Here is a 14346-nt window from a genome sequence, read left to right as displayed (position 1 = left end):
AAGAGATCATCCTCCACCTCGATTGTCACCAGGTGCTGTATGGGAACAAGTTTGTGATTATCCAAAATTCACAGATATTGGTAAAGCATTTAGAATTCCAGGATACGGGGTCGAACACAATTGGACAAAAAGAAGTATATTTTGGGACCTCCCATATTGGAAAGATAATTTGTTGCGCCATAATCTTGATGTTATGCATATTGAGAAGAATTTTTTTGATAATGTATTTAACACAGTGATGAATGTTAAAGACAAAACAAAAGATAATGAGAAGGCTAGACAAGACATGGAAAAGTGGTGTAATCGAAAAGAGTTGGAGTTGAAGCGTCAACCGAATGGAAATTTTTTAAAACCCAAGGCTTGTTACACTCTGACTTCACAAGAAGCTAAAGCGGTTTGTCAATGGTTAAAGGAATTGAGGATGCCTGATGGGTATTCTTCAAGTTTAGCAAGGTGTGCCGATGCTAACACTGGGAAGTTGCATGGTATGAAAAGTCATGATTGCCACATTTTTATGGAACAATTGCTACCAATTGCGTTTGGCTCTCTACCCAAACATGTGATTAACCCACTAACAGAAATTAGTCATTTCTTTAGAGATATTTGTGCTTCAACTTTAAGAGTGGACGACATCATTAAGTTGGACCAAAATATTCCAGTCATTCTCTGTAAGTTGGAACAAATATTTCCGCCTGGTTTTTTTGACTCCATGGAACATCTACCTGTGCATCTTGCATATGAAGCTTATCTTGGAGGACCTGTTCATTATAGGTGGATGTATCCCTTTGAAAGGTTTATGGGTGATTCTAAGCGGTCAGTGAAAAATAAAGCTAGGGTTGAAGGGTCAATATGTGCACATTACTTGCATCGGGAGACAACACATTTTTGCAGTCATTATTTCAACAACTTGGTGTTAACTCCAAGAATCATAAGGAATCCGGTAAATGTTAATGAGAGAAGTCAATTCACATTATCAGTCTTCGGGCTTCCAGGCCGTCCATCTGGAAAGAAGGTTGTTCATTGGTTGACCCAACAAGAAATGCAATCTGCACATGTTCATGTCTTGATCAACTGCGCTGAAGTTAAACCATATCTTGAGTAAGTATACCCAACTATTTTATTTTATTTATAGTGTGAAAATAACCTTGAAACTTATAGTGTTTTTTTTTTAGGGAATTCAACAACTTCTATTTGCAAAGTACCGGTGTACAATCAACATCCAGTGTCATTCATGATCAATTTCCAATATGGTTCAAACATAGATTGTCAGGCATTGTTACACCGACTCCAGAAATACTCCATTTGAGAAGTTTATCTGAAGGCCCTAATCGAAGCGCAAACGAATGGCACACGTATTTCGTGAACGGATATAAATTTCACACTGAGACTTGGACTGAAGGGAAAAAAACAAAAAACAGTGGTGTATTTGTAAAAGGAGTTACTGATGGGGGTGAAGATGACTTCTATGGCTTTGTTAAACATATCTACGAGTTGGAATACAATTACTTGGACTCCGAAAATAAAGTTGTCTTATTTTATTGTGAATGGTATGATCCAACTAGAGGAACAAAAATAGACAAGACATATGGTACTGTTGAGATTCAAATGGGCCGAAGGTACAAACAGTATGACCCTTTCATAATGTCACATGTTGTTAGGCAAGTTTATTATGTTCCTTATCCTTCATTTGTGCCACGTAAACGAGGCTGTTGTGTTGTAATTAAAACAAAACCATTGGCCCATATTGAAAGTGGCGATCTAGTGGAAGATCTTCCTTTCCAAGTTGATGAAGTTGGACCAATTAATGAGGTGATTGCAGTTGAACAAATTACAAGTTTGTCTGATACAACAGTTGAGGGGTATGAAGTTGAGGCGTCTATATTGTTGGTTGAAGATAATATCGACGGAGAGCATGATGAGAATGTCACATCAGATGACGAGAATGATATGGATGAAGAGCATGATGATAATGATAATGATATGGATGAAGAGCATGATGATAATGATAATGATATGGATGAAGAGCATGATGATAATGATAATGATAATGATGTATATTAATGAGAACATGTGTTTGTAATTATACTAATGAACCATCCATTGAATGTTTTAATGAAGATATATATATTAATGAAAATGTGTGGTTTGAATATTTATATATTTGATTAATTGTGTATTCTATATAAATAGGTAAAATGCGACCCCAATCTGAGAAGACTAAAGGTAAACGTCCGAGGGTAGTGGTATGCGGGGCACTTCAGACGCCAGTATCTTCCCGCCCACAGACTCAGCCAGACCGCATGTCTTTGGCCAGCACTCAGCCTCTTATGCCATTACTCTCCTCTCCATCTTTTATTAGCCCACCCAGTTATTCATTTCAGCATACTGGGGGACCTAGCTATCCATTCCAGCAGACTGGGGGACCTAGCTTTCCATTCCAGCAGACTGGGAGACCTAGCTTTCCATTCCAGCAGACTGGGGGAGCTAGCTTTCCATTCCAGCAGACTGGGGGACCTAGTTATTCGTACCAGCAGAGTGCTGGACCTAGATTTCCACCACAGGTCCCCCCAGGTTTCCAGCAGACAGGGGGATCTCGCACCACACATCCGACACAGGTGCCCTCATCCTTCCAGCAGACAGGGGGATCTCGCACCACACATCCGACACAGGTGCCCTCATCCTTCCAGCAGACAGGGGGATCACGTACCTCACCTATACCTCCAGGCGGGGATGATCATGTGGAGGTAGATCAGGATGATATTGAGCAGGATGAGGATGATGTTTTGTTGGATGGCGATAATCTTCAGGGGGACGATAATCCGGATGAGATTCAAATCGTCGATGGCAGATATTATATTACGCCTGTTGGACATAAGTAAGTATCTTATTTAAAAATTTTTAATTAATATAAATTTTTTTATTAATATAAATTTATATCTAACGCATGCTAATTCAAATTATTGTTGTTTAGTTTTACTCCGAGTCGGACAGCTGCAAAGTGTGTGAGCTATGTGATTCAGCAAATGTATAAAGATGCTTGGACGAGATTTGGAGAAGTTCCAAATAAGGATGATTGGTTTCAAAAATTTAAGGTATAATTAATTTGTTTTTGAATTATTATTTATTTAAAAAAAATATTATAATTTTCTAACTGTTTATCTTAATGTCAACAGGAAAAGTGCACATGGGATGTTTTGAGCGAGAAGGCTGTTAAGAAAGTCTTTTTTACTAGGGCATCAAAAAGACTTTCTGACACCTTACGACGTGTTAGAAAGCGTTCGGAACGTGATAGTAGTTATCCCGCTTGGGTGGGCAAAGACACTCTTGATAAACTTCTGGTCTATTGGGATTCACCTCAATTTAAAGCTAAATCTGAAAGTGGCAAAAAAATGAGGGCATCTGAAAAAGGTGGGCACGTTAATGCTGGTGGAAGTATAAGCACCTACGAACATATGCGACGCATGGTAATTACTACCACTTATATATTGAAGTTATGTTTTGATTAATTATTATATATGTATTTAAATAAAGTTCATTTTATTATTTAGGAAAAGAGGTTGGGGAGAAAACCACTCATGGTTGAGTTAGTTAAGGAGACTCGGACGAAAAAGTCGGGAGAGTATGTTGATGAGCGTACACGGCTAGCTTTGGTAAGTTATTCAATTTACATTATGAATATTTTTTTTATTTTAATGACAACTTTGTGACGTGATTTTCATGTGGCAACTAAGAAGTTGCAGCATGATATACATGTGGCAACTGAGGTTGTGGCATGAGAATCACGTGACAACTGATTTTTATTTTATTTAAGTTAATTTAATTTAAGTTTTATGTTTAATATTTTTATTGTATGTGTAGGAGGATTATCAAGAAAGGCTTGTACAGTTTTTGGTCACTAATCCGCAATTTACTCCTAGCGAAGGACAACCGCTTCATCCAGATGTTGATTTTTATATTTGGAATGAAGTCATTGGCGGAAAAGGTCGTAATGGATGTTTTTTTGGTGGTGGAAGTATGGCGGGATGCTTGAGAAGTGGTGATAGAAATTTATTTGAAAGAGTAAGAGATGGGGAAGGAACGTCACGCCCAGCACAATTGTCCCCACAAATGATGGAAACAATAAGACAATTGGCGATAAGTGAGGCGAGACGCGAGTCAGAGCAACGTGAGATGGCGTTAAAAGCCCAATTAGAGGAGCAACAACGGCAAATAGAGGCAATGACGAAGAGGCAAGCGGAGATGGAGGGGCAACAAAGCCTAATAGAGAGAATGGCCAAGAGGCAAGCGGAGATGGAGGAGCAAATGCGGCTATTTATGCAATTCCAGGGAAACGGTAATCAAATGTTTGGTGGAAACGTTGGAGTTGGTGGTGCCTCGACAAATCAACAAGATAATGATGAAGATTTAAACCTTGATGATTTTCCCGATCCAGAAGATACTTAATTATTATGTAATATTAATTATATTTTACTTTTAGTTTTAATTTTAATGTATGAAACATATTAAATTTTAATTGATGTATGATGAATTTTAATTTATATTTTGTTTATTACTTATATTTTAAATTTTATTATATTATTCAATAAATATATTTTATTAATATTAATATTCAAATTATTTATTAATTATATTTTATATTTTATTATATTAGTTATAATTCATTATTAATAATAAAAACCTTTTTTAATAATAATAATTAAAAAATTTTTATTAAAAAGAATTATGCTTTGTGGCTTGATAAACATGTCACTATATTTGTGACATGCTTACCACGTCGCTAGATGCATATTAAAAAAAAAATAATTTGTTTTGTAGTGGCATGCTTCCCACGTTACTAATCAGTGTCATGAAAATCACGCCACAAACTTTCTCCGTTTCTTGTGCCATCCCTGCAAACCTGCAGCATGTCTGCTGTGCCAGAAATATGAGTTGGATTGTGTGTAGGATATAGCGACGTGAATTACATGTCACTGAATAGTGACGTGAATACCATGACACTACAAGTTTACCACCTCTCCCCCTGCGACGTTTTCTTTCACGTCGCAAATTATGTGTGGTGACGTGATGTTCCTTTTTGTGGCGTGTGAATCACGTCGCTGGAGAGAACATTTTTTGTAGTGATTGTCATCAAACAAAATTTCATGGTGTGGTATTTAACAAGTCACATGGTTGTCATTCTTGATTAAGGATATATACGAGATATTAAGATTTGAGAGAATTTCCAAACTCTAAGAATGGAACACAAAGATTACATGTGCATGACTGCATGTGCCTATTGTAATGAGAAAATTAAACAAATCTGAAGAGACCACTTCCTGTCACCAAGTACAGGAATCTCTCTAGACTCTATCAAAATCAAACTCATCTTTAGTTGCAGATGCATATGATATAACCATAGAGCTTTTGAAACATGCTTATATAAAGGGTTGTTAAAGATAGGTTTTTTTCCCACTCACTATGTCATGCTAGTAGAATCTAATAAAATGACTTAACTTTAACTTTCTGTTCAAGTTTGATCGGTTCATAGTACGAACAAAATCAAAAGTGTTGTCATCATTTGGTGACAATGATATCGTGATTTTGAAGTGATGGTGTTGTACGAGAGAAGAAGAAAGTGTGGAAATGTTGGGAAAGCATTGTGGTGAGTGTTGTGATTGTACTTTGTTTGTTTGCGTAAAGTGAGAGACAAAGGACAAAATTTATGGAGTGGGAATGTACAAAATTATGGCCTTCAAGTTTTGAATTTTATTTCAAATCACATATAACATATTATATACATCCTTAAAATACAATTTCTGAGTTTCATATTTTTTAAACATATTTATTATTTGAGTAATGCTATGCTTACACCCCATATGTACACCAATACTTACACCAAACACTGTTCACCGTATTTATACTGTGAACAGTGTTTTTTAAAATAAAATAATAATATTTATTTTTATTTTTAAAATTAAGGACGACACTGTTCATGTACGGACGTGCATTAACCAAGTTTTTACATTGCATTAACCAAATTTGAATAATTCTATTCTTACACTCATGAACAGTACTCTACAGTAGTCATCAAATTTGGTTAATACAATGTAAAAACTTGGTTAATACAGTAATGAAGTTGGTTAATGCAATATTCAGGTATTAAAAATAATTTTTAGCAGTCATCAAACTTGGTTAATGCAGTGTAAAAACTTGGTTAATGCAGTAATAAAGTTGGTTAATGCACGTCCGTACATGAACAGTGTCGTCCTTAATTTTAAAAATAATAATAAATATTATTATTTTATTTTAAAAAACACTGTTCACCGTATAAATACGGTGAACAGTGTTTGGTGTAAGTATTGGTGTACATATGGGGTGTAAGCATAACATTACTCTTATTATTTTACTATCAAGATGGTTTTGGATTGGCTAGCAGTCCTCATAGATCGATTTAATTCACATAGGTTCAATTCTCTTTAGGAATTCACCATGACGTCGCACGTGTAGAACTGCATCACGTAGTGCAACACGAAAACATATCTCTCCTTCTATTAGAGACGTTGAACTTCATCCAATTATAAACCACACTCCACGTCAAACAACTTGAAGACGGTTACAACATCCTCTCTTATACAAGTGTGACCCTGAACACACTCAGGTATGATTCAACTAATACTTGCAAAATTTCACTTTAATCTCATATTTAGTTGAGCATCACAATACTAACCTTTTTGTAGACTTAATTTCCTTTCACCGAAGAACCATCACCACCGTATCCGAAACATCTTATTTCCTTTTATCAGTATTAATTATTATATCTTAAAATCATGTATGCTCTTTACGTTTTTGATGCTTTATGTTTGAGTTTATGAGTATATGATACGTGTGACACGTCTCATGTAGATTTTCGATAAATTCATTACGAGAATCTAGTAAAAATTGTTATGGTGTTTCTGTTTTTCAATGTTTAAGTTCTCTATGAAAGTATGAACAAATTAGATGTCACATATACACTAAAAGGTTTCACGTGACATCTAAACAAGAAACATCAAACTATCGAGTCGAGGCAACGAAAGTGTCTCGAACTCGTTTGAGAAAGCTTTTTTTAATGATTGTATTCAAAATTTATTTTGAACAAATATACTACGCCGACGAAAGTGTGTAGGATATTTGCTCAGACTAACACTACGCCAAATGTTACATTTAGCAGCGCAGCTACGACAGCGCTTTTGAGAGAAAGCGCTGCTATAGCTTTCACTAAAGACAACAATATAAAACAAGGGGAATAAAGCGCTGGTATATGGGGGACCTACGAAAGCGCTTTTAAAAAGCGCCGGTAAATGGGGGACCTACGAAAGCGCTTTTAAAAAGCGCTGGTATAGGCTGGTCTACGAAAGCGCTTTATAGAAGCGCTGGTATAGGGTAGTCTACGAAAGCGCTTTCAAAAGCGCTGCTATAGGGATATCCTACGAAAGCGCTTTTCTCTTAAAAAGCGCTGGTATAAGGGGTGTTACTAAAGCGCTTTTCAAAAGCGCTGTCGTAGCTATTATAAAATTAAATTAATTAAACTAATGAACAGAAAAACACGTTTTGCCCCAAATTTCTCAGTCTCTCTTCTTCTCCTCGCGTACGGCCTGAAGCCCTAACCACCCTCATCACTGTTTCCGACCGTTCCCCTCCGTCACTCCGCCACGACATTCATCTTCAATCGCAGCTCTCCGACCGTCCCTCCCCCTCTGGTTCGCCGTCTCAGTCGCTGGTTCGCCGTTCTCAGCCGCTGGTTCGCCGTCCCTCCGCCTCTGCTGTGTCGACATTTTTATCTCCATTTTTGTTCAAATCAGGTTTGACAAATTTCTTGATTGCAAATATTTTGTCATTGGATTTGGAAGCATACTTTTCAATTGTGAATTTGAATGAATTTGGTATTACATGAATGCTTTGAATCAATGAATTGGTGTAGGTTTTGTTGAAAAATTAAGTCACATTTTCTTTTGGATTTCTTCTACCTGGTGCTGTTTGTGGCTTATAGAGCTACTGTCCTTACTAGAGTTAATTGGCTTATAGAGCTACTGTCCTTACTAGGGTCTGTGGCATATGTTTTGATACATTATTTTGATACATTGTTTTGATACATTGTTTTGATACATTGTTTTGATACATTGATACATTATTTTGATACATTGTTTTGCTCTGTTTGAAGACAAAAGAGGTTTAGTCACAACAACTTACAAATTATTATAGGTTTTTGAGTGAAGATAATTTGAGTGATTGTAGGTTATGTTGTGTGTAAATACAACACGACACCGACAAATTAGTGAAGATATTTTGAGTGCTATCTTATTGATTATTAAGATTTAATAGTATCCTTTGAAATTAACGATAGAATAACATTCTTATTTAGATTTTTCCAACTAACATGAATATAAATATTGTTCACATCTTTTCATTGTTAATGAGAAATATTCAATATTCAAGTAAAAAGAAATTAATATCATTGATGTTAGAAGTGACTCTTAAACATAACTTAGGCACTATTTAGATAAATAGTTTAATTAAGTACTATATTACATTAGTGCATATCATATAAGTGCCTATCTATAAGCTATTTCTATAACAAAAGATAAAGATAAAGCATCTAGCCAAAACATATTTGAGCATTTCGGTTTTGTAAATTCGGGTGTTTGTAGTTACTAGCTAATTCATAATTGATTTCATAATTGAGAATATATTCTATATTCATATTTTGCTTTCACTTTAAACTATAAAATTATAATTTTGTTTTCATTTTATTTACCATTTTAAAATAATTGTACATGAATCAAGTTTATTGAACAAATAGTTGAATATGCTACAGTTTGCATATTCAATTTAGTGTTTATTGTTTATAGTTTATTGTTTATGGTTCTATTTAATATCAATTTAGTGTCTCTCAACCAATTTTTTGGTTTGTGGACTTATATTACCTTGAAATAAGGTAATGTCTTCTTTAAGAAATCGGGTATTCTGATTAGGTATTCTATTATGATGATAGCTATTTCTTATCTTGACAGAATTCCTTAGTACCTGATAGAGAAACCAAGACATGGATAAGACATGGATGAGATCAAACCGATTGTTGAAAGAGTACGAGAAAGGGGTATGGAAATTCGTTGAGTTTGCGGTTGCGCACTCCGAAGACCCGCTTCGAATGTCGTGTCCTTGCTTGGGTTGCTGTTATGGGGATAAGGTTGACGGGAAACAGTTGGGATCCCATTTACTACGGTTTGGAATTGATAGAAGTTATACATGTTGGACAATGCATGGTGAGAAAAGTAACGGGAATGCTGGGTCGAGTTGTAATAGGAAGTATGCTTCAAACGACGATTGCACAGACACATACGATTGCGATCGAGTCGAAGAGATTGCAGAAGCGCTTGAAGAAGATCTTGCGGATTGTCCCAAAATGTTTGAGAGGTTGGTAAGCGATGCAGAGAAACCGTTGTATGATGGTTGTTCAAAATTCACAAGATTGTCTGCGGTGTTAAAGTTGTACAACTTAAAGGCGGACAATGGATGGTCGGATAAAAGTTTCACAGAGTTATTAGCCCTTATGAAAGATATGCTACCAGAGGATAATTTTCTTCCCAATCGAACGTATGAAGCCAAAAAGATGCTGTCCTCTATTGGCATGAGCTATGATAAGATACATGCATGTCCAAACGATTGCGTTTTGTTTCGAAACGAGTATGCAGCGTTGAATGAGTGTCCTAAATGTGGTGCCCCTCGATATAAGAAAAAGTTGTCTCCTGCTAAAGTCTTATGGTATTTTCCTATAATTCCGAGATTTAGACGCATGTATCGTAGTGAGACCGATTCAAGACACTTGACTTGGCATGCAGATGAAAGAATTATTGATGGAAAGTTGCGACATCCGGCAGACTCACCACAATGGATGAAAGTTGATACTGAATATCCTGAATTTGGAAAAGAAGCAAGAAACCTTCGGTTGTCATTGTCTACTGATGGAATGAACCCGCATGGTATTCAAAGTATCTCGCATAGCACATGGCCTGTGATTCTTATGATCTATAACCTACCTCCGTGGCTATGTATGAAGCGTAAGTACATGATGTTATCTATGCTAATTTCTGGGCCTAAACAACCAGGGAATGACATAGATGTATACTTGGCACCCTTAATAGAAGATTTAAAGTTTTTGTGGGAGAACGGTGTGGAGGTTTACGATGGGTATAGGAAGGAAAGTTTCAACTTGAGGGCGATGTTGTTTGGAACAATTAATGATTTTCAGCATACGGAAATCTATCCGGGTACAGCAATAAAGGTCAAAAGGCGTGTCCCGTTTGTGAAGATGATGAAGGATAGAAAAACACTTAGAAAGGGGGGGGGGGGTTTGAATAAGTGTAGCTTTAAAAACTTGACAGATAAAAATAAATTGCACAGTTATTTTTATCCTGGTTCGTTGTTAACTAAACTACTCCAGTCCACCCCCGCAGAGATGATTTACCTCAACTGAGGATTTAATCCACTAATCGCACGGATTACAATGGTTTTCCACTTAGTCAGCAACTAAGTCTTCCAGAGTCTTCTGATCACACACTGATCACTCCAGGAACAACTGCTTAGATACCCTCTAAGACTTTCTAGAGTATTCTGATCCACACGATCACTCTAGTTACAACCTGCTTAGATAACCTCTAAGACTTCCTAGAGTATTCTGATCCACACGATCACTCTAGTTCCTTACAACTTAATGTAATCAATTCTAAGAGTATTACAATTGCTTCTTAAAAGCTATAATCACAAACTGTGATATTTCTCTTAACGTTTAAGCTTAATCTCACTAATATATTACAACAGCAATGTAGTGAGCTTTGATGAAGATGAAGATTCTGAGCTTTTGGTTTAACAGCGTTTCAGCAAGTCTTTTTGAATAATCTTGTTCAGAGTTGTTAACCTTGCTTCTCATCAGAACTTCATATTTATAGGCGTTGAGAAGATGACCGTTGAGTGCATTTAATGCTTTGCGTGTTCCGTACATCATCGCATTTAATGTTATACGCTTTTGTCAACTACCTCGAGCCTTGTTCACGCTGTGTCTACTGACGTTGCCTTTAATAGCTTTTAACGTTCCTTTTGTCAGTCAGCGTAGCCTGCCACTTGTACTTCCTTCTGATCTGATGTTTGTGAATATAACGTTTGAATATCATCAGAGTCAAACAGCTTGGTGCATAGCATCTTCTGATCTTCTGACCTTGAAGTGCTTCTGTGCGTGATACCATCAGAACTTCAGTGCTTCTGATCTCATGTTCTTCTGATGCTTCCATAGACCCATGTTCTGATTCTGCTTCGACCATCTTCTGATGTCTTGCCAGACCATGTTCTGATGTTGCATGCTGAACCCTTTTGAGACAAAGCTTCTGAGCGCTGAATTATGCATACTCTTTATATATTTCCTGAAAAGGAAATTGCATTGGATTAGAGTACCATATTATCTTAAGCAAAATTCATATTATTGTTATCATCAAAACTAAGATAATTGATCAGAACAAATCTTGTTCTAACAATCTCCCCCTTTTTGATGATGACAAAAACATATATAAATGATATGAATTTGCGATCAGAAAGAGCAGACGGCAAAAGACAAATTACACAGCTATAGCATAAGCATATGAATATGTCTCCCCCTGAGATTAACAATCTCCCCCTGAGATAAATAATCTCCCCCTGAAATAAATACTCGAAGAACTTTAATAAAAGACTTCCCTGATTATTTCGGTAGAGACGATCACATAAGCTTCTGTCTTCAGAGAATTCATAGCTTCTGACTTCTGCTTCCATTGGACAGCTTCAGAACTAGAATTTCTTTAGATCCTTAGAACATTCACAGCTTCTGATTCCTGCTTCCATCTAGGACAGCTTCAGAACTTGAATTTCTTTGATCCTCAGAACATTCACAGCTTCTGATTTCTGCTTCCATTTAGGACAGCTTCAGAACTTGAATTTCTTTGATCTTCAGAACATTCACAGCTTCTGATTTCTGCTTCCATTTAGGACAGCTTCAGAACTTGAATTTCTTTGATCTTCAGAACATTCACAACTTCTGATTTCTGCTTCCATTTAGGACAGCTTCAGAACTTGAGTTTTCTGGATCTTTAGAACATTCACAGCTTCTGATTTCTGCTTCCCTCGGATAGCTTCAGAGCTTTGAATTTCTACCAACATCACTTCATGCTAGATTTGTATCAGAACATTGTTGAATGTACCAGAGCATCATCAGAGCATCTCTACATCCTGAAATGTTACAGAACAAAAACTAAACGACAAAAGTCAGCATGAACGAGTCAGAACATAAAATGTATATTAGAACACATGATATGTATCAGAGCCATATAGGCTAAAATAATGTGTCAGAGCAAATAGAATTTTGTCAAAGCAAATAGACAAATATGGATCAAATTCTATTATCAGTGCTTCTGATTCATTCTTCTTTCTTGCTTCTGATTTCTGAAGCTTGATAGCACTCAGCTTGCTTCAGTTTCCATGAGCTTATTCTTTTTACAGAATAACACTTCTTATGGTTTTGCTTCTTGTGTTTGCTTCTTGTCTTCACTTCTTTATATCTGCAAAACACTTAAACCATATAGAACTTGCAGTTCTTGTTAGTAAATGTGTCGGAGCTTTACCCAGCAACTGATAGATTAATCAAATCATTTATCATTTATCTTTCTCCCCCTTTTTGTCATAACATCAAAAAGAATATTTCAAAAGATTCAGATGAATAAAACGACAAATAAAAACACTGGAATGTAAAAACAAAGAAACTTTTCATTGATAATCAAAAGGAAAGATTACAAAAGGAGGAATGCAGGAAAACAGATGCAACAAGGAAAGAAAACTACTAAGACCCTAGCTAAGACAAAATCTGTGCCAGTGTAATACGGTGAACTGACTTTTTAATAATCGAAATGTCGCGGTAAGCAAGAGTCGCCACCGACTTTTATTTTATCCAAACAAACTCGGAAAGGCAAAAAGAAACAGAAAAAAACCTTTTTAAAGAAATCTAAGTTCGGGGGGTAATTTATGCAAAGGGAAGGTGTAAGGCACCCTTTGCATCCATGGTTTTCCATGGGCTCTTAATTGCTTTGCTTGCTCGTTTGTCTTTAGAAAAAGTAGATGAAAGAAAAAAGTGGACTTTAGCTCGTAAATGAGCGTAGCCAGTTTTTGAAGAATTTTGAGAAAGAATATAGAAAATAGAGCATGGCAAGGCAATTAGGGGCAATTACCTTAAACTCAGATGATAGGTCTCTTTTTAGCCTTTCAGAATGAAAGGGTCAATCCTTGCCATAAGTGGGCAGGAAGCCTTTCGTTTGGAGGTTGAAGGGTCGTCGAGATATCATTCGCCCAAAGACTGACCCATGCCATAGAGAGGCAGGTAGTCTAAGGGAATGATCAGAATAGCCTTTCGTAGGCAGCCAGAAGATAACTCAGCCTTATTCGTGGGCAACTTCTGAGGGTCGAGGTCATGTTAGTGTATCGAAGGCAGCATCATTTTAGGGTCTCATGACCTTTTATCGAGGCAACATGGCTGAGGTATCCTCATATTCGAGGGACTGGCTATTCTGCACAAAATACAAGGCAACAAGGCAACAGAGAGGTTACCCAAAAGCGTGCGTGTGTGCACCAATCATGTGATTCAATTCAGATTATATTATCTTGTGTTTAGTTATTCTAATTGATTCAGAGTTGCACTCCCTAAATTACTAACCACGCAGTACATAATAATATAAAGCAATAAAGGGGGCGGGAAATTGTAACCAGCGGATCCCTTAATAGGGTTTGACACAAGTAATAATAAAAGCCATAAAATAAAATAAGGTTTAGGGTTACCAAACTTGTAGCCTTGGCAGTTCACAAACCCTGAAAAGGCAAATAAATAACAAAATTGGGTGAGTGTATGACTAATTCAAAGGCGAACATCTCTAACCCTAAAATAAGAAGGTTGAGACAATAAATTGAAATGAGCAAATAAATGACAGGTACTTAGCTTTTTGCATTTGATCTGATATGGTTAGTAGTCAGGAGAGATCTCAGGGTTAACCCTGAAAAAGACAAAGGCAAAATGATGAAGGCAAGGCAAACCTAATTTTTAAAAGGAAACCAAATAAACTTTTAAATTAAAATAAATAGAATACTTAGCTTTGTGACGGACGTGGCGTGTAATCGGAGTGTACTTGAAAAGTCAAACCTGAAAAGAAGACACAAAACAAAAATACTCAGTGTAGGGCATGATCTTTGTAAACCTTGATTAGGGTACGAATTTAAATAAGAAAATAGGAATAACTGGAATTAATTATTGGTCTCGCGACC

General features: G+C 36.4%; 2 protein-coding genes across 2 annotated transcripts; both read left to right on the top strand.

The window, feature by feature from the left end:
- The first annotated feature begins 481 nt into the window (after nt 1-481).
- On the top strand, nt 482-2220 carry LOC131606193 (uncharacterized). Its single transcript, XM_058878462.1, has 2 exons — nt 482-1098; nt 1173-2220. The coding sequence occupies exons 1-2, from the start codon at nt 488-490 to the stop codon at nt 2059-2061; spliced, it is 1500 nt and encodes a 499-aa protein (XP_058734445.1). The 5' UTR covers nt 482-487; the 3' UTR covers nt 2062-2220.
- A 1114-nt stretch (nt 2221-3334) lies between these two features.
- Nucleotides 3335-4443, top strand: LOC131604105 (uncharacterized). The gene is made up of 3 exons (XM_058876594.1): nt 3335-3464; nt 3549-3650; nt 3859-4443. Exons 1-3 carry the CDS (start codon nt 3390-3392, stop codon nt 4441-4443), a joined length of 762 nt encoding a protein of 253 aa, XP_058732577.1. The 5' UTR covers nt 3335-3389.
- The last annotated feature ends 9903 nt before the right edge of the window (nt 4444-14346 follow it).

The sequence above is a fragment of the Vicia villosa genome, linkage group LG5 (assembly GCF_029867415.1).
Source record: "Vicia villosa cultivar HV-30 ecotype Madison, WI linkage group LG5, Vvil1.0, whole genome shotgun sequence".
In the NCBI taxonomy this organism is placed as follows: domain Eukaryota; kingdom Viridiplantae; phylum Streptophyta; class Magnoliopsida; order Fabales; family Fabaceae; genus Vicia; species Vicia villosa.
The sequence above is the reverse complement of the archived record's forward strand: the minus strand, read 5'-3'. Positions and strand labels throughout refer to the sequence as shown.

Excerpts from the sequence above, each read along its gene's own strand:
- LOC131606193 (XM_058878462.1), top strand. The coding sequence starts at position 488 with ATGAAAAGTCATGATTGCCACATTTTTATGGAACAATTGCTACCAATT. Across the intron at positions 1,099-1,172 it reads GAAGTTAAACCATATCTTGA|GGAATTCAACAACTTCTATT; the intron begins GTAAGTATACCC and ends TTTTTTTTTTAG.
- LOC131604105 (XM_058876594.1), top strand. The coding sequence starts at position 3,390 with ATGAGGGCATCTGAAAAAGGTGGGCACGTTAATGCTGGTGGAAGTATA. Across the intron at positions 3,465-3,548 it reads ACGAACATATGCGACGCATG|GAAAAGAGGTTGGGGAGAAA; the intron begins GTAATTACTACC and ends TTTATTATTTAG. Across the intron at positions 3,651-3,858 it reads AGCGTACACGGCTAGCTTTG|GAGGATTATCAAGAAAGGCT; the intron begins GTAAGTTATTCA and ends TTGTATGTGTAG.